Source organism: Pantherophis guttatus, chromosome 2 (assembly GCF_059756535.1).
Source record: "Pantherophis guttatus breed Tessera chromosome 2, ASM5975653v1, whole genome shotgun sequence".
Lineage (NCBI taxonomy): Eukaryota > Metazoa > Chordata > Lepidosauria > Squamata > Colubridae > Pantherophis > Pantherophis guttatus.
The window spans coordinates 18,380,140-18,397,791 of NC_142064.1; the positions used below are offsets into that span (position 1 = coordinate 18,380,140).

Consider the following 17,652-nt stretch of genomic DNA (forward strand, 5'->3'; position numbering starts at 1 on the left):
TTATATTTGAAACAGCTTCCTGATACAATTTAAATACTGCTAGCATTGTGAGATACAAACTTGATGAATGAAAATTAAATTTGCTCTTTTTTTTCTTTTTTCTTTCCCTACACAACAGGAAGAATCTCGTGTCCTTCGAGTTAAAGTCGTAGCTGGAATAGACCTTGCCAAAAAGGACATCTTTGGAGCCAGGTGTGTATGTTGTGATGTTGACGTTGTTGTGTGATAATGGACAATGGATTTTATTTTGTGTAAGCAATTGTGAGTTTTGTCTCCCTAAAGAATGCAAGCTAGAAATTAATAAAGAATGCTGTGATTTATATCATTCTTGCTCTCTGATGCAGTTTCTTTGGGGTTCATAGAATAGTTCCCACTTTCTGGTCTTTGCAGAGCATGTTAATGTTCAGCTGGTTTGGAAAACCTTTAGAGGCTGTTTAATTACGTTTTATAGAAGTGGATTGGTAAAACGTGTGATGTTGTTATGGTAATGTCTTATCTGTACTTACGATATTGTACAAGTAGTCCTCAAGTTACAACTGCAATTGAAACTGGAGTTGCTGTTGCTAACCGATGTGGTTGTAAAGCCTGATGTCATATGGCCACATTGCTTAGTAATGACAGTTCAGGAAGTCTCAGTTATTGTTGTATCTTAAGCTGGAATAATAATAATAACTTTATTGTCATTGTACGCATATACACAGTATACCCATACAATAAAATTCACTTAACACCCAAAGACCAGGTCCAATACACATAACAATCCCCAAACACACCCCCACCCATCACAAATTCCCTGCCCCTAAACCACCCAAACACACAACAGACCAAGTAATGCCGTCCAACAGCTCACTGATGGTGGCCCTTTAGTTCGTTGTTGAGTGCGATTATAGTTCTGGGATAAAAACTATACAGAAAATGTGGAAGTGGGGGAAGTCCCAGTTAAGGAATGCAGGGGGTATCTCAGGGGGATGGAGAAGGCTACGTGTAAGTCAGGGAAAACAATGTTTGGTGTAGCATGAGCTCCTAAAGGCCAGGGAAAGAGGACGAGGATGCATACAATCAGAAAGGCCAAGGTGCGGAGGCTTGCCCCAGTGACTCGCAATCTTCCCTGTGGGCTTCTCCAATGACTTTCTGGGGAAACTGTCAGGGAATGTTGCAAATGGCCATCACATGAACACAGGGTGTTCGGCAACCAATCGTCAATGCAAATGGCTTGCCAGCTGCCCAGTTTGTGGTCATGTGACCGCAGGGGCACTGCAATGTCTATAACTTCAGGGACAGGTTATAAGTGCCCTCATTCAGCATTGTCATAACTTCAAATGATCACTGAACAAGCAGTCATAACTTTGAGGCCTGCCTGTGTTGGATTTTGTTACTGATGCTCTTAGCTACCTTGTTTGTTTGTTTGTTTGTTTGTTTATTTATTTATTTATTTATTTATTTATTTATTTATTTATTTATTTATTTATTTATTTAAATTTCTATACCTCCCTACTCCCGAAGGACTCAGGGCGGTGAACAGCCACAGGATAAAACACATAAATACAAAAATTTAAAATAGAATAAAAACGTATTAAATAATTTGGCTGAACAAATTTAAAATACCCCATAATTTAAAAACAAATTAAAATTTACATTTAAAAAGGGGAGAAGATTTAGGCCAGGCCAGCTTGATGACATAAAAAAGTCTTAAGTGCACGACGGAGATTGAGATTGAAGCCACCTGAAGCACTTTTGTTATTGTTCATATATATATATATATATATATATCAATTTTCTTACTTCTTCGTAGGGTTTATGTGTGTTTTTCTTCTAGCCAGGTTTTCCCTACGTAGCCAAGGTTTTTTTTTTTGTAGCTCCAGCTCAGTAGAATCTCATCTACTCGGTTCTGGGCTTTTTTCTTTTCTAACACCTAGCAAGCTCTCATTAGGTGCTTGCTAGGTGTTAGAAAAGAAAAAAGCCCAGAACCGAGTAGATGAGATTCTACTGAGCTGGAGCTACAAAAAAAAAACCTTGGCTACGTAGGGAAAACCTGGCTAGAAGAAAAACATATATATATATATATATATATATGCTTTTCTTTCTTTTTCGTAGGTTTTATGTATATTTCTCTTTAGCCAGGTTCTACCTATGTAATGCATAATATTTTGGTTTACGTAGGTAGAACCTGGCTAAAGAGAAATATATATGTGTGTGTGTGTGTGTATCTTTCTTTGCAGGCTGAAAATGTAGTTGACAAATAGCCTTATGTAACCCACCTTAAGCAATTCTTCCTCATGTTTATTATGGGATAATAATAGTTGACTAGCTTTGGGAGTTGTTAGGGCACCTTGTATGCAAAGCAGTTTGAACTTTGAAAAAAAAAATATTGTGTAAGTATTATTGTTGGGGAATGTCTGGCATGTTATCTAGTTCCAAGAGGTCTCTAGATGTGACCAGGGAATTTCCACCAGCATGGAGGAAATAAGAGCTATTTCTACTAAAACTCTTGTGTCTGTAACTTTTAACTGGGCAAAACAGTGCATCATGGAAGAGGAGTCAGTAAACTGGTTTGACTTTTATCAATTGAACCAATCTAGTCACAGGGTAAAATAAGACAGAGAAGGTCAGGAACCTGGCAAGGACTAGTCCTTGTGCTCTGGAGCAGTATTTCTCAACGTCAACAGCTACAAGAGGTGTGGACTTCAACTCTCAAGAATTCCCCAGCCAACAATTTGGCTGTGGAATTTTGGGAATTGAAGCCCATACCTTTCAAAGCTTGAAAAATTGGATTTGGAGGGTTCATATGCCAATGATTGCACAATCAGTAAATATTTCTTTCAAGTGATGAGCTCACAGACTTTACATTGGAAAATCCAGCTACCTTGCCTGGTAGCCATTGAGCCTAATCTGGTTGCAAGGTAAATCCAGCTATATCAGGCAAACAACCTTAATTGAGCTGTTGCTTGTTAAGCCATATTTAGACACAAGGTCATTCAGATATGCTGGGCTACTCTTTAATGAGACTTTCATGGCTGTAAGTGCTCCCTTTGACCCCTCTTAGTCTTTTATTTATTTATTTATTGGTTCGATTTATATGCTGCCCTTCTCCGGAGACTCAGGGCGGCTAACAATGTGTTAAGCAATAGCCTTCATACTTTTGTATATACCTGCTTAGTAGGGCTTTTGGCTCCCCCTAAGCAGTGTTTACTTACTTACTTACTTACTTACTTACTTACTTACTTACTTACTTACTTACTTACTTACTTAGTCGCATTTCTATGCCGCCCAACTCCCAAGGGACTCTGAGCGGCTTACAACAAAGAATAAAACAATGCGAACAATCCCATAAAATTGTTAAAAAGAAAAACATTAAAACATTAAAAACTTTAAAAACGTTAAAACACATGCACTCCAATTCGTGGCCAGGTCTCGCAAGATCATTATAACGAGATCAACGGCCCCAGGCCTGCCGGAAGAGCCAGGTCTTCACCGCTTTGCAGAAGGTCAATAGGGTGGAGGTGCTCCGGAGCTCAGGAGGTAATTGGTTCCAGAGAGCCGGGGCAGCCACAGAGAAGGCCCTCCCCTGTGGGCCCGCCAGCCGACATTGTTTAACTGACGGGACCCGGAGGAACCGACTCTGTAGGATCTTACCGGTCACTGGGAGCTGTGTGGTAGAAGGCGGTCCTGAAGATAGCCTGGTCTTCTTTTTTATACAAAGTCAGCTTTTTGCCCCCACAATCTGGGTCCTCATTTTACCTACCTCGGAAGGATGGAAGGCTGAGTCAACCTTGAGCCTGGTGAGATTTGAACTCACAGTAATTGCAGGCAGCTGGCAGCTAAGTGCTACTTAACAGCACTTTAGTCCGCTGCACCACCAAGGCTCTTTTGATAATCTGTCTCGCGTTGCATGTACAGTTGAATCTAAAACAGAATCCTGAGTTAATGGGGGACCCACTTGGGGCCAAACCCTGTGCTTAATCTTAATCTGATTTGATGCTGAGGGCTTTGAGAGATTACCTCAGCCATCTTTGAGGGCCATGTTCTGTGTGACTGGAGGACAATGTGTTTTATGTGTTGCCTAGAAAACAAGGCAGGTTATAAATCAAATGAATAAGTAAAGCACTTGGTTAAGTGGGAAATAAATGTCAAACCAAGCATCACAGACCTGTGTTATGTCCATTCCAATAATCTATAACCTGGATACCTTAATACTTGTGCACTTCAACTCCCAGAATTCCTGACTAGGGGATTCTGGGAGTTGAAGTCCATAGGTCTTAAAGTTGCCGAGGTTGGATACCCTTGATCTATAGCAAGAAGGCTCCACACCTTAATTTTAAGTTCCACATGTTACCTAAAATAAAATAACCTAAAATAAAAATAAACTAATAACTTTATTGTCATTGTACGTGTATACACAGTATACCCATACAGTGAAATTCATTTAACACCCAAAGACCAGGTCCAACACACATAACGATCCCCAAACACACTCCCGCCCACCACGATTCCCCACCCCTAAACCACCCAAACATCCACACAACAGACCAAGTAATGCTGTCTAACAGCTCACTGATGGTGGCCCTTTAGTTCATTGTTGAGTGCAATTATAGTTCTGGGATAAAAACTGTTCAGAAAACGTGTGGTCTGAGTTTTAATCGTTGTGGTATCTTCTGCCAGAAGACAACAGTCCAAAAAGATTGTAAGCAGGATGGGAAGATTGGACTGATTTTACGCTTCCTCTCTGAGTCATTAATGTGAGATGGGTGGCCATATAATTCAAAATAATTAATCAATCTTGGTTAACTTAATTACTGGAGAGTAGTTCAATTGATAGGGGGTTTTTTTTGGTAGCCACATTCCTTCCTTTTTATTGAATTTTGCCAAAGGAACTCTCTGAAAATGTGTGTTTGGAAAGAATCCTGTTCAGTTTTAGGCTGCTTCGAAAGAGCCTGGCAACATTCAGAGTTTCACTCAGTTTGCTCAGCACCAAACTAACCAGGCTAGCTAGATTTATGCGGCTTGCTAAGCCGTTAGAAAGGCAAACCAAACAAAAACAGTCACCCACCTCCAGTATCAACCAGTTAGAGGTAATAATTGAATGACGTGGCTGAAACGAAAGCATTAGTAGCTATGCACAAGGCCTCCTGAATTCAGAGGCTGAATGATGATGCATCTTGGGCTCTTCTGTCAAAACTGGTTTGCAATGTACGTAATCTTACAAGAATAGATTTGGAAGCTGTGAACGGGTTTTGTTTGTTTGTTTGTTTTATTCCATTTCTGTAGCCGCCCATCTCAGCCCAGTGACTCTTTGCATATATGATGAAAGCCAAATGACTGCGACGTGCCAGTTGTTCTCTTTCCTGGGCCAGGAGCAGAGGTGGGTTTCAGCAGGTTCTGACCAGTTCTGGAGAACCGGTAGCGGAAATTTTGAGTAGTTTGGAGAACCGGTCGTAAAAATTCTGACTGGCCCCACCCCCATCTATTCTCTGCCTCCCAAGTCTCAGCTGATCGGGAGGAAATGGGGATTTTGCAATAACCTTCCCCTGGATTGGGGAGGGAATGGAGATTTTACAGTATCCTTCCCATGCCACGGCCACCAAGCCATGCCCACCAAGCCATGCCACACTCATCGAGCCACACCCACAGAACCGGTAGTAAAAATTCTGACTGGCTCCGCCCCCATCTATTCTCTGCCTCCTGAGTCCCAGCTGATCGGGAAGAAATGGGGATTTTGCAGTAAACTTCCCCTGGATTGGGGAGGGAATGGAGATTTTACAGTATCCTTCCCCTGGAGTGGGGTAGATTTTACAATATTGCTGAGCACATTGTAAGCCGCCCTGAGTCTCCGGAGAAGGGCGGCATATAAATCAAATTAAAAAAAAAAAAAGTATCCTTCCCATGCCACGCCCACCAAGCCACACCCACAGAACCGGTAGTAAAATTTCTGAAACCCACCACTGGGCAGGAGGTGCTATACGGGTAGTCCTCGACTTACAACAGTTTGTTTTGTGACTGTTCGAAGTTACAAGGGCACTGGAAAAAGTGACTTATGACCATTTTTCACACTTACGACCATTGCAGCATCCCCATGGTCGCGTGACCAAAATTCAGACACGTGGCAATATTTATGACGGTTGCATTGTCCAGGGGTCATGTGACCACCGGTTGCGACCTTCTTTGACAAGCAAAGTCAATGGGGAAGCCAGATTCACTTAACAGCCGTGTTACTAACTCAAGAACTGCAGTGATTCATTTAACAACTGGGGCAAGAAAGGTCATACAAGGGGGCAAAATTCACTTAAATGTTTTGCTTAGCAAAAGCAATTTTGGGTTTCATTGTGGTCATAAGTCGAGGACAACCTGTACTCAGTCACTTCGTGTCACTTCATGTGTGGACTCCTGCCACACTTTGCTTCAAATTGGGCTGCTTAGTTAAAACCAGCGGAACAGGTGGCTGCCTAAGTAGTTATGAATGCACCTAGATTCATCCATTAATTCCTCTACTCCAGGAGTTGCACTGCTTACCAGTCTTTTTTATCCCCAAAGATTCCCAGATTTTTCTCTCTCTTTCCCTCTCTCCTCTCTCTCTCTCCCCTCTCCTTTCCTTTCCTCTCCTCTTCCCCCTCCCCTCTCTCGTTTTGCGTCCTCTCATTCCTCCCCTCTCCTCTCCTCTCTCTGTATACACATCCATCAATATGGTTCAGGCCTTCAGTGAATCTATTGAGATGAGTCTGTTGCCAAGGGAATGTCATCTGCAGGGACACCCCACCCCCATCCCAAAAATCAGATGTTCTCAATGTTGTCCTCTTCTGGAACAGCCCCCTCCCCCAGGTTTTCTTAATTAATTAATCTTAATTAATAAAACTTTGGGCGAACATTCATTTTGATCTGCGACTTGGATTAGAATCTTTCTTGTTAATATTATAGAAATCTTAATCATACCATTAATATTGTGCAGAAGCAAAGAACGATCTCTTGATGTTTTTGGAGGTGACTTACTGAACTGAAAACACAGAATCTTTTTGATTCAGAGTTCAGTTACTGCACTGGACCAGCACAGAAACACAACTTGTGGGCATTATTATTATTATTATTTTAATTTGATTTATATGCCGCCCTTCTCCGGAGACTCAGGGCGGCTTACAATGTGCTCAGCAATAGCCTTCATCCTTTTTGTATATTTATACAAAGTCAGCTTATTGCCCCCACAAACTGGGTCCTCAATTTACCTACCTTAGAAAGGATGGAAGGCTGAGTCAACCTTGAGCCTGGCGAGATTCGAACCTGCAGTAATTGCAGGCAGCTGGTCTTAATAACAGGGTGCTCTAGACCACTGTACTACCAAGGCTCTATTGATCTCTGCAAGTCATGCACGAGTGGGACAGAAGTTTTCCAGAGGCTCAGACAACAGGATTCATTGATAATGCGCCATTCAATTCATGGTTGATTCTTAGCGGCCACAGAGGTAGACATTCCCTGTGGTGATCTGTCCTAAACTTGGTCCTTCAGCTCTTCCACCAGTGCATTCATTGCAGTGGTGAAATCCAAATTTTTTTACTACCGGTTCTGTGGGCGTGGCTTGGTGTGTGTGGTGTGGCTTGGTGGGCGTGGCTTGGTGGGCGTGGCAGGGGAAGGATACTGCAGAATCTCCATTCCCACCCCACTCCAGGGGAAGGATACTGCAAAATCCCCATTCCCTCCCCACTCCTGGGGGAAGGATATTGCAAAATTTCCATTCCCACCCCACCCAGGTCAGCCAGAGGTGGTATTTGCCGATTCCCCGAACTGCTCAAAAATTCCACTACCGGTTCTCCAGAACCTGTCAGAACCTGCTGGATTTCACCCCTGGTTCATTGTCACTGAAACTGAATCCCTCCACTTTGCTGCTTGCCATCCTCTTCTCTTTCCTTCTTCCGTCCTCTTTTCTTTCCTTCCACCTTTCCCAGCATTAAAGCCTTTTCAAGAGAGCTGGGTCTTTGCATAATGTATCCAAAGTAGGATTATTTGTTCCTTGAGTGAGAACTCTGGGTTGATTTGTTCTGTGATACATTGGTTTATTTATGTATTTTATTTATTTATTTTGGCCATCCCACAGTTTCCTTAGGCGTCTCCTCCAACATCAATGCTTTTCTTATCCTGTTTCCAATTTTTACTTTCAATCAGAGTGTCACAGAGAATAATACCACGGCTTACATTATTCTGATCTTTGTGCGTATAGACACATCAAAGCATTTGGGTAATTTTCCAGTTTAACCTTTTTTTATTGGGTTATAAGATAAAATAAGATACAAAGTACGAAAGTAAATGGGAAAAGGGTGGGGAGGAAAAGGGGATTTTTTGGTGAGGAGAGGGTTAACATTTTTTATTGGGTTATAAGATAAAATATGATACAAAATACGTAAGTAAATAGGAAAACAGTGGGGGACTATAGCATTTGGATGATTTTCCAATGCCTTCATGGCTGGTCTATGAAGTCCTAGCATTTCTTGATTTTCCCCATTCAGTTATGATTCAGTGGTATAAGAGTTTTACTTCCTAAACTACAGGTACTCCTCGATTTACAACAGTTCATTTAGTGACCGTTTAAAGTTACAACAGCACTGAAAAAAAGTGACTTATACCCTGTTTTCCCCAAAATAAGATATCCCTTGATAATAAGTCCAATTGGGCTTTTGAGCGCATGGCAATAAGGCCAAGTGCTTATTTCAGGGTTAAAAAAAATATAAGACAGGGTCTTATTTTCGGGAAACGCGGTAACCGTTTTTCACTCTTACAACCGTTGAGCATCGCCATGAGTCACGTGATCAAAATTCAGATGCACCTTGAGTTCATATTTATGACTGGGATCATGTGATCCACCTTTTGTAACTCTCTGAAAAGCAAAGTCAATGAGAAATTCTGATTCACTTAACAACTGTGTTACTAACCTAACAACTGCATTGATTCACTTAACAATTGTGGCAAGAAAGGTCATACAATGGGGCAAAATTCACTTAACAATTATCTTACTTCGCAACTGAAATTATGGGCTCAATTGTGGTTGCAAGTCAAGGATTGCTTGTATAAAAAACAGGAGAATGTGTCCTCATCATATTATAAGGAAACATTTACCATATGTCATAATAAAGGCATTTATTTGACTCGCTCCAGATTAATGCCAGTCTCAAAGATTAGAGATTGATTATTTTTCAATTATGTCATTTTTAGTTGCCAACTCTTTCTACTCTCTGTCACAACGCATTTTGTAGCACGTTCTATTTTTCCTTCTGAAAAATAGAACCTTTCTGTGGTAAGATAGACAGACAGAAGAAGCTATAGATTTAAGACAGGAAGCTATAAAGACATAAAAGCAGGACACTGTGTCATCAGTAACGCTTGTAAGATTCCATGCTTTGAGGCAGAACAATTACTCAATAAATACCTTTCTGGGAGCATTTTTGTGGTAGGTCTAGCTTTTGCTTTCTTGCTGTGGTTTTTAATGTTCTCCAAAACTCATTACGGCAAGATTGGGATGTAAAAGTATGACGTTTTTATGTTCCCACTTTAGACACATCATAAAAGATGCAACATTTTAGAAAGAACCTACAAAACTCTTTTGGTGACACATTACGCCTGTTGAAAAAGCGGTGAAGAATACATAGAAATTCACCACTTCAGATGTAACTGTCAGAGTGTAATTGTCTCCTTGGTTTCAAGAGTGTACATTGTCAAAATGGCATTCTTTCGTTTTATAAATTCTTTAACTTTTGAAAACTTCCAAGGATTTAAAGATGGTTTGGAGCAGAGGTGAGTTTCAGCAGGTTCTGACCAGTTCTGGAGAACTGGTAGCGGAAATTTTGAGTAGTTCGGAGAACCGGTAGTAAAAATTCTGACTGAATGAATGAAAATAGTATCTAAAAATAAATGAGCATGCTTCTGGCATTGAAAATATTATATCGACTGTGTACAAATGCGTGGTGTTTTAATCCTATAATTGACTATCATATAATTGATATAATATTCTTTTATAGATTATATCACTTAGTCTATTACATAATTGACAGGGTAATAATTGGTGCTGTGAATAATAATAATAATAATAATAATAATAATAATAATAATAATAATAATAATAATAATAATAATAATAATAATTATTATTATTATTATTATTATTATTATTATTATTATTTTATTTCTATACCGCCCTTCTCCTGAAGGACTCAGGGCGGTGTACAGCCAATTTAAAAACACAAGACACAACAATGATTAAAAATTAAAATAATTAAATAAATTTGCCCGGATTAAAACCCCAAAAATTTAAAATACCCCAATTAAAATTATTATGTTGATAGCCCGGCCTGGCGGAACAAAAGGGTCTTCAATGCGCAACGAAACACCCGTAGGTCGGAGATCTTACGTATTTCCGGGGGCAGTTCATTCCACAGGGCTGGGGCTCCCACAGTGGAGGCCCTCCCCCTGGGTGTCGCCAGCCGACATAACTTGGCTGATGGCACCCTGAGGAGACCCTCTCTGTGGGAGCGGACTGGTCGGTGGGAGGCTATTGGTGGCAGAAGACGGTCTCGAAGGTAGACTAGAAAACAGATGACTTCTTGTGGTTCCTTAGGCGTGAAACAGTGGGGGGTTTCTGTGGGTGTGGCTTTGTGGGCGTGGAATAGCTTTGTGGGCATGGCTTTGTGGGTGTGGCAGGGGAGGGATACTGTAAAATCTCCATTCCCACCCCACTCCAGGGGAAGGTTACTGCAAAATCCCCATTTCCTCCCGATCAGCTGGGATTTGGGAGGCAGAGAATAGATGGGGGCGGGGCCAGTCAGAATTTTTACTACCAGTTCTCCGAACTACTCAAAATTTCTGCTACCGGTTCTACAGAACTGGTCAGAACCTGCTGCAACCCACCTCTGGTGTGAAAGTTAGCTGGGAGATTTTGAGTCAATCCCTCTCTAACATCCTCATAGGATTGTTGTAAGAAAAATAGGAGGAGGAAGTATTAGGTACATCGCCTTCAGTTATATACAATAAAGATAGAATTAGGCTGAACATCTTTAAGGATCTAAGACAGGAGTGTCAAACTCAATTTCATTGAGGGCCATATCAGGGTTGTGTTTGACCTTGGGGGACTGGGGTGGTGGTGGCCAGGATGTGGGTGGCCAGATTGACATCACTCATGTCGGGGTCACCTGTTGTGGCCCGAGCACTGTGCCAGTGAAAACAGGCTCCCAAGCTCTGTTTTCAACTGCCACAGCCTCCTGAACCCCTCTGCCAGCGAAAACGGAACTCGGGAGGGCCACATGTGGCCCTCCCAAGCTCCATTTTCTTTGGCAAAAGCACCACGGGCCAGTCTTTGCTGTTTCCAGGGCAGCCCCATGGGCCACATCTAAGTAACCCGCGGGCGGGATCCAACCCATGGGCCCTGAGTTTGACACCTCTGATCTAAAACATTAGACACTGCACATCTTTGACTATAAAAGAAATCAGTGGTTTTTTTTAGTAGGCTGTCCATTTGTCATTTATACTTATTTCAAGTATCAAGAGCCTTGATGGTACAGTGGTTTAATGCACCCTGTTATTAACACAGCTGCCTGCAATTTCTGCTGGTTCGAATCTCTCCAAGGCTCAAGGTTGACTCAGCCTTCCATCCTTTCTAAGGTAGGTGAAATGAGGACCCAGTTTGTGGGGGCAATAAGCTGACTTTGTATAAAAAAATATACAAAAGAATGAAGGCTATTGCTTAACGCATTGTAAGCCGCCCTGAGTCTCCGGAGAAGGGCGGCATATAAATCAAATTAAAAAAAAAAAAAAATCAGAGCAGCAAAGTCTTCTTAGAAGATCAGTGTCCTCCAACTTTGTTCCCTCCTGGATGGTAACACCTATATTTCTGCAAAAAAAATACAAGTTTTTTTTTAAAAAAGAGCCATTGGGCTCACACTTTCAACAGTAATTTTATTGAAAATGGAATAACAGCTTTAAGTTACAAGAAAACAGAGTCTGGTTAAATAGGAAAAAAAACTTCCCCGTAGTAAACACTTCTTCAGTAGAACTAGTTACCAAGAAAAAAACACAGCTTCCTTTTACTGGAAGTACTCAACCAGAGGCTGGGAAACCATCTGTTGTGGGTACGTTAATTTAAATTCCTGCGTTGAGCAGAGAGTTGGAATTAGTAGACTAATTTGCCTCTTTCAGCTCAGTGATTCTATAATATCCAAACAGCATATGTTTTGAAACCAATTTATTTCAGTTTAAGACTTGTTGATGTGAGATGATAATCATTTTAATTCTATCAGTCGAAACCAATGCCCTCTTTAACAAAAACAGCATTTATTTATTTATTTATTTGATTTATATGCTGCCCTCAGGGCGGCTTACAATGCGTTAAGCAATAGCCTTCATACTTTTGTATATTTATACAAAGTCAGCTTATTGCCCCCACAAACTGGGTCCTCATTTAACCTACCTTAGAAAGGATGGAAGGCTGAGTCAACCTTGAGCCTGGTGAGATTCGAACTTACAGTAATTGCAGACAGCTGATGTTAATCACAATGCTTTTAGTCTACTGAGCTACCAGACCCGTAACCTGGTAGCTCAGCAGACTCATCTGTACATGGATAGCCATTATTTTAAGTACGGGTTGCCCTAGGCCAGGGGTGGGCAATTGTGGCTCTTTGATAACCTGTGGACTTCAACTCCCAGAATTCCCGAGACAGCCAAACTTGGGTGTCTCAGGAATTCTGGGCGTTGAAGTCCACAGGTTATCAAAGAGCCACAATTGCCCACCCCTGCCCTACGCTATGATGGCAGATAATTATTTGTATTCTTTGACTTACGACCGTTCGTTTTGTAACCCAAGGTAAACAACCACCACTGAAAAAAAAAGCGATTTACAACCAGTTCTTGCATTTACAACTGTCGCAGTGCGGAAAATCATAAATGGCAATTTTGTGACTCTAGGATACTGCAACCATCGTAAATGCACAGTGGTTGTATGGCAGTCACATAATTGTGATTTGGGCACTTTACAACCATTGTGCATTTATGATGGTTGCAGTATCCTGGAGTCACAAAATTGCCATTTGTGACCTTCCCTGCCAGCTTTTGACAAGCAAAGTCGGTAGGGAAGGTCAAACGTTGTGGTCACCTGATGTCTTCTTTAACTATCATTCCACTTTAAAAAATGCTCTGGCGTGGCCCTATTGTGGTCAAGGAGAACCTGTAAACTATATTTCCAACTATACTTGTTTGCCATGCAAATGCCAGTTCTTTCATAAGAGAGGCCTTGTTGGAACAGATAGAGCTCATCAAATCCAAATTTATGTTTCTCCTATGATAGCAATAAGTCCTCCTTTTGCTGTTGCACACAATTATCAATCATGTGAGAGCTGCAAAGTCATAAAAAAGAAGAGTAGGTCTAAGCAAACAAGAGATAGAACCAAGTCCTTTGCTGCTTATCTTATAAACAACTCAGTCCAGGTGTGGAGAAATCAGGGAAGAAGCATTTTCAGATCATTCGAAAGTCACATTCAACTGAATGAACTCACTATAAAATGAGGGTTAGAAATTCCTCTTGCAATTTCCAACGTTCTCTATCCACCCTAAGACTGACATTAAAGAGAGCTTCCTTGAAATCTAGGTAGTTCTTGCTTTCTTGATCTTGTCCAGCTGTGGAAAGGTTTAAATGTGACATAGTTCCTATGATTGTGAAAGCTCCATAAAAGAGCATGGCTCAAGCACATGCTTTGGCCACAGTTCATTTCTAAATATCTACAAGAAACTCCTGTCTTAACTTTGCTAACCAATGTCAACAAAGGAGGGCTGACTGAGCCAGTAATCTGATTCTAAAATAGGTCTTATACCCTTTCAAGCAAAGTCTGTAGCTGTTGCCAATTACTGTGGCAGTAAATTCTGAATCCTGGGCATTCCCTAAAAAAGTACTTTTTCCCCTCATCCAATTTGCTCACCCAACCATTTGTGTGCTGAATTCATTTTCCTTTCGAGTTGGGCCAAGAGAAATAAGTTAGCAACACCATTCTTTTTGCTCTTTTCTGCAAGTACAGAAAGCATTTAGCTTTCCTTCCTCCTGATCCCATGCACATATAACAGAAATTAAGCCATATTTCAGTTCCATCTTACACTGAATTGCAACCTTATAGTAATTTCCTTGGAATATTTTGGGACTCCCATGTGAGCCCAAGACATTTCTCATCAAAAAAGATAATCTCCAAGTGATTAGTGGTGAGAAATTTTTGAATTTTAGGCAAAAATCCAGTAGCTAATTTAAGTTATCATTCTATTCTAGATCACATTTGCTCAATTTTTCCTTCAGGAAAATTGATACTATTTCCCATTGGAAGAAATATTGGTTGTTGCCTCCAGAAAACTTATCAATGTAAACTAGGAGTCCATAATTATTTTCACTTTGTCTTTATGCTGGAAAGAAGAACAGGCGACTGTGCACAACATAATCTTGACATAATGTTGAATTTATATTTAATAATGTAATTCTTCTTGTTTAAGCACTTTATGTTAGGTTTATTCTTTCTAGAAAAGAATTTAGAGGAAATAGCTGAAGGGATTGAGAGTTTGCACCTAAAGCTTGGGAAGACCAACAGTTCTTCTACTTAAAAAACCTAATTTGGGGATAACAAAATAACAGAGTTGGAAGGGACCTTGGAGATCTTCCAACTCCATGCTGAGGCAGGAAATCCTATACTATATTCCAGACAAATGGCTGTCCAATCTCTTCTTAAAAATTTCCAGTATTGGAGCACTCCCGATGTCTGGAGGCAAGTTGTTTCACTAATTGTTCTCACTGTCAGAAAATTTCTCCTTAGTTCTAGGTTGCTTCTCTCCTTGATTAGTTTCCATCCATTGCTTCATGTCCTGCCTTCAGGGCAGGGGTGAAATCCAGCAGGTTCTGACAGGTTCAGGAGAACTGGTAGCGGAAATTTTGAGCAGTTCACCAGTAGTGGAAATGTTGAGTAGTTCGGAGAACCGGCCAATACCACGTCTGGCTGGCCCCAGAGTGGGGTAGGAATAGAGATTTTGCAGTATCCTTCCCCTGGAGTGGGATGGGAATGGAGATTTTGCAGTATCCTTCCCCTGCCACACCCACCAAGCCATGCCCACCAAGCCACACCACGCCCACCGAGTCACGCCCACAGAACCAGTAGTAAAAAAATTTGGATTTCACCACTGCTTCAGGGGCTTTGGGGAATAGGTTGACCCCCTCTTCTTTTTGTCAGCCCTTTAGATATAAGAACCATCATGTCACCCCTAGTCCTTCTTTTCATTAGACTAGACACACCCAGTTCTTGCAACCATTCTTCATATGTTTTAGCCTCCATCCTCTTGATTACTTTCCTTCTTCTTAATTTCCCTAGTAGATTTTTGGGTGGGAGTACACAAGAGGTATTGTGATGAACGTAGTCTTGTTGGATCCCTTTTGGAAGCTAAGCAAGCCCTTTTAACATTACGGAAATCCATGTCCTTTCTTCCTTGCTCTCCACATGATGTCCTTGGTGCAGTTTATGTTTTATAAACAGTCACTTCAGGGGAGTGATGTTATGAGCCCAATTTAGGTAGTGTGCACGATAAGGCTATTGAGAGGGAAAACAGAGTGGCTGTTTACTCTGTTTTATAGGGTTGTTAAAACTATTGGAGTCAGGAGGCATTGTTTTAACAAGGAGGAATAATGTATCTACACCAGGGTGTGGATTGTCTATGATGACTGAAGTATGTGAATGGACTTTGGGGCCATCTTGAATGGCTCCATTGATGTAAGGTTGACACACATAAAGCCAATCACTTAATTCAATGGTAAGCAACCTCAACTATTTCAGATGTTCTGGAACTTGCCTAAATCTGATCTATCGTGCCAGTGGTAAAGGATTGTGTGAGCTGTAAACCAAAACAACTGGAATGTACTATTTTGCCTCCTTTGGTTAATGTATAACATTATATCTCTGTTTCCAAGTTGGATTTTCAGTTCTCTTATTGGAGCCCTGAGCAATGTAAATATTTTCATCTAATACAGAAATATTTATTGGAGTGCTTTGACTGTGGAAACGTTAAATCAATTTCCAAGTAACTCTTCTTAGCTTAGAATTAGGTCTGCAATGGTCCAAAAAGTTTGTTTTAGCACATGGTCATTGTCATTGGGTTGAGTGGGATTCATTGGATATATGAAATACATCCCCATTTCAGACTCTGAAATAGTCTCCCTCGATTATATAGAACAGTTTAGGATTTCTGAGTACAAATTCCTTTGCCTAGGCTGGGGTGGTCAAACTCACATCGTCACGGCATCGTCACGTGACGTATTGGGACTTTTTCCCTCTTCGCTAAACCGGGCATGGGCGTAGCCAGCAGGTGACGCATCTGGCCCATGGGCCGGGAGTTTGACAGCCCTGGCGTAGGCTTTCATCTCAGGGGCTCTTTGGTTGAAAAAAGGTGGAGAATGATACTTAGAAATTTAAGGCAACTTGATATGCTAGCTTTGTCTTAAAGAAGAAAGTGCTTTGCTCCTACGGTAGGATTAACCCATTAAAATGACAGGTACAGTTAGACTGATATAGTGTGTGTGGGGGAACCATATTTGATAGAAGAAGAATTGCTTTGGACTTGGTTCAGCCATAGTAGATATTATAACAGTGGTGGGATTCAGCCGGTTTGCGTGAACCGGTTGTTAAATTGCTGGCTGGCCCCTCTCCTCCTCACCCCTTCCAGGAGTCCCCACGCACCCCATTTTGCCTCCCAGGTAAGTTCAGGGAGGCCTACTAGGCCCAAAACTGGATGCGGGGGGAGCAGCGGCGCGGCCCCTCCTGCACCCCGTTTTCACTCCCAGGAGGCTGCAAGGAGGCCTACTAGGCCCAAAACGGGCCGCGGGAGGGCACGGTCCCCCCCGTGGCCCGTTTTTGCTCCCAGGGGGGTCCAGGAGGCCGAGTGCTGCCTGTCACACCCCATGGCCACGCCCATCATGGCCAGGCCCACCCAGCCGGTCATTAGGGCAGAGAACCGGTTGTTAAATTATTTGAATCCCACCACTGTATTATAAGTGCAGATGTAAACATCTGAAAGTTTAAAAGAAATATAGTTGCCATACTTTATATATTATCAAACAGTGTGTCAAGCTGTGTAATTTTCCTCATTGGTCTTCAGCACATTATATTTGGGACTGAGCTGTTTGATTAGATAGTGATTATGTTTTCCAATTCCAAACCCATGTTCTCATGTCTCCCCTCTGTTTATACATCCCGATCTGGGCCCAGTTTCCTGATAACCAGGAGGGAAGTTACTTTCTTCTTTATCATGGATACAGTTTTTGACTTTTTAAAGATTGCTTTAACATTGCCCAGATCGCTAATTGACTCTATGTGACATGAAAGCAGAACATGTTGTATACTTCTTTGGTTGCTGGTGATTCAGGGCATACTCCAAGGGTGGAACATAGTTACGTTAGGTAGTATTTTTGCTAGCTCAGTGGAAATATCCAGACCTGCCTCTTAAAGCAAAACCATAAAGTCCAACAGTTTATTGTCTTAAAGGCATATCTGCTTCTGCCACTAACACACCTCTTTCCTGTGTTCCCATGTCACATTGAAGACATTTGATGTTATATGATGTGTAGTATAATCTCCTCCAGGCAACAGCTCCCATAGACCTAATTTAGTTAAGCCT

The 17,652-nt window shown here is 41.5% G+C and overlaps 1 protein-coding gene across 13 annotated transcripts in view; it reads left to right on the forward strand.

The window, feature by feature from the left end:
* The window catches only part of NEDD4L (NEDD4 like E3 ubiquitin protein ligase), a 340,414-nt gene that overhangs the window by 125,063 nt on the left and 197,699 nt on the right, over nt 1–17,652 (forward strand). For all 13 annotated transcript variants that reach the window (XM_034442472.3, XM_034442471.3, XM_087885595.1 and 10 more), the window contains exon 2: nt 119–192. In XM_034442472.3, coding sequence (XP_034298363.2) covers nt 119–192 — 74 coding nt within the window. The remainder of the gene's footprint in view (nt 1–118; nt 193–17,652) is intronic.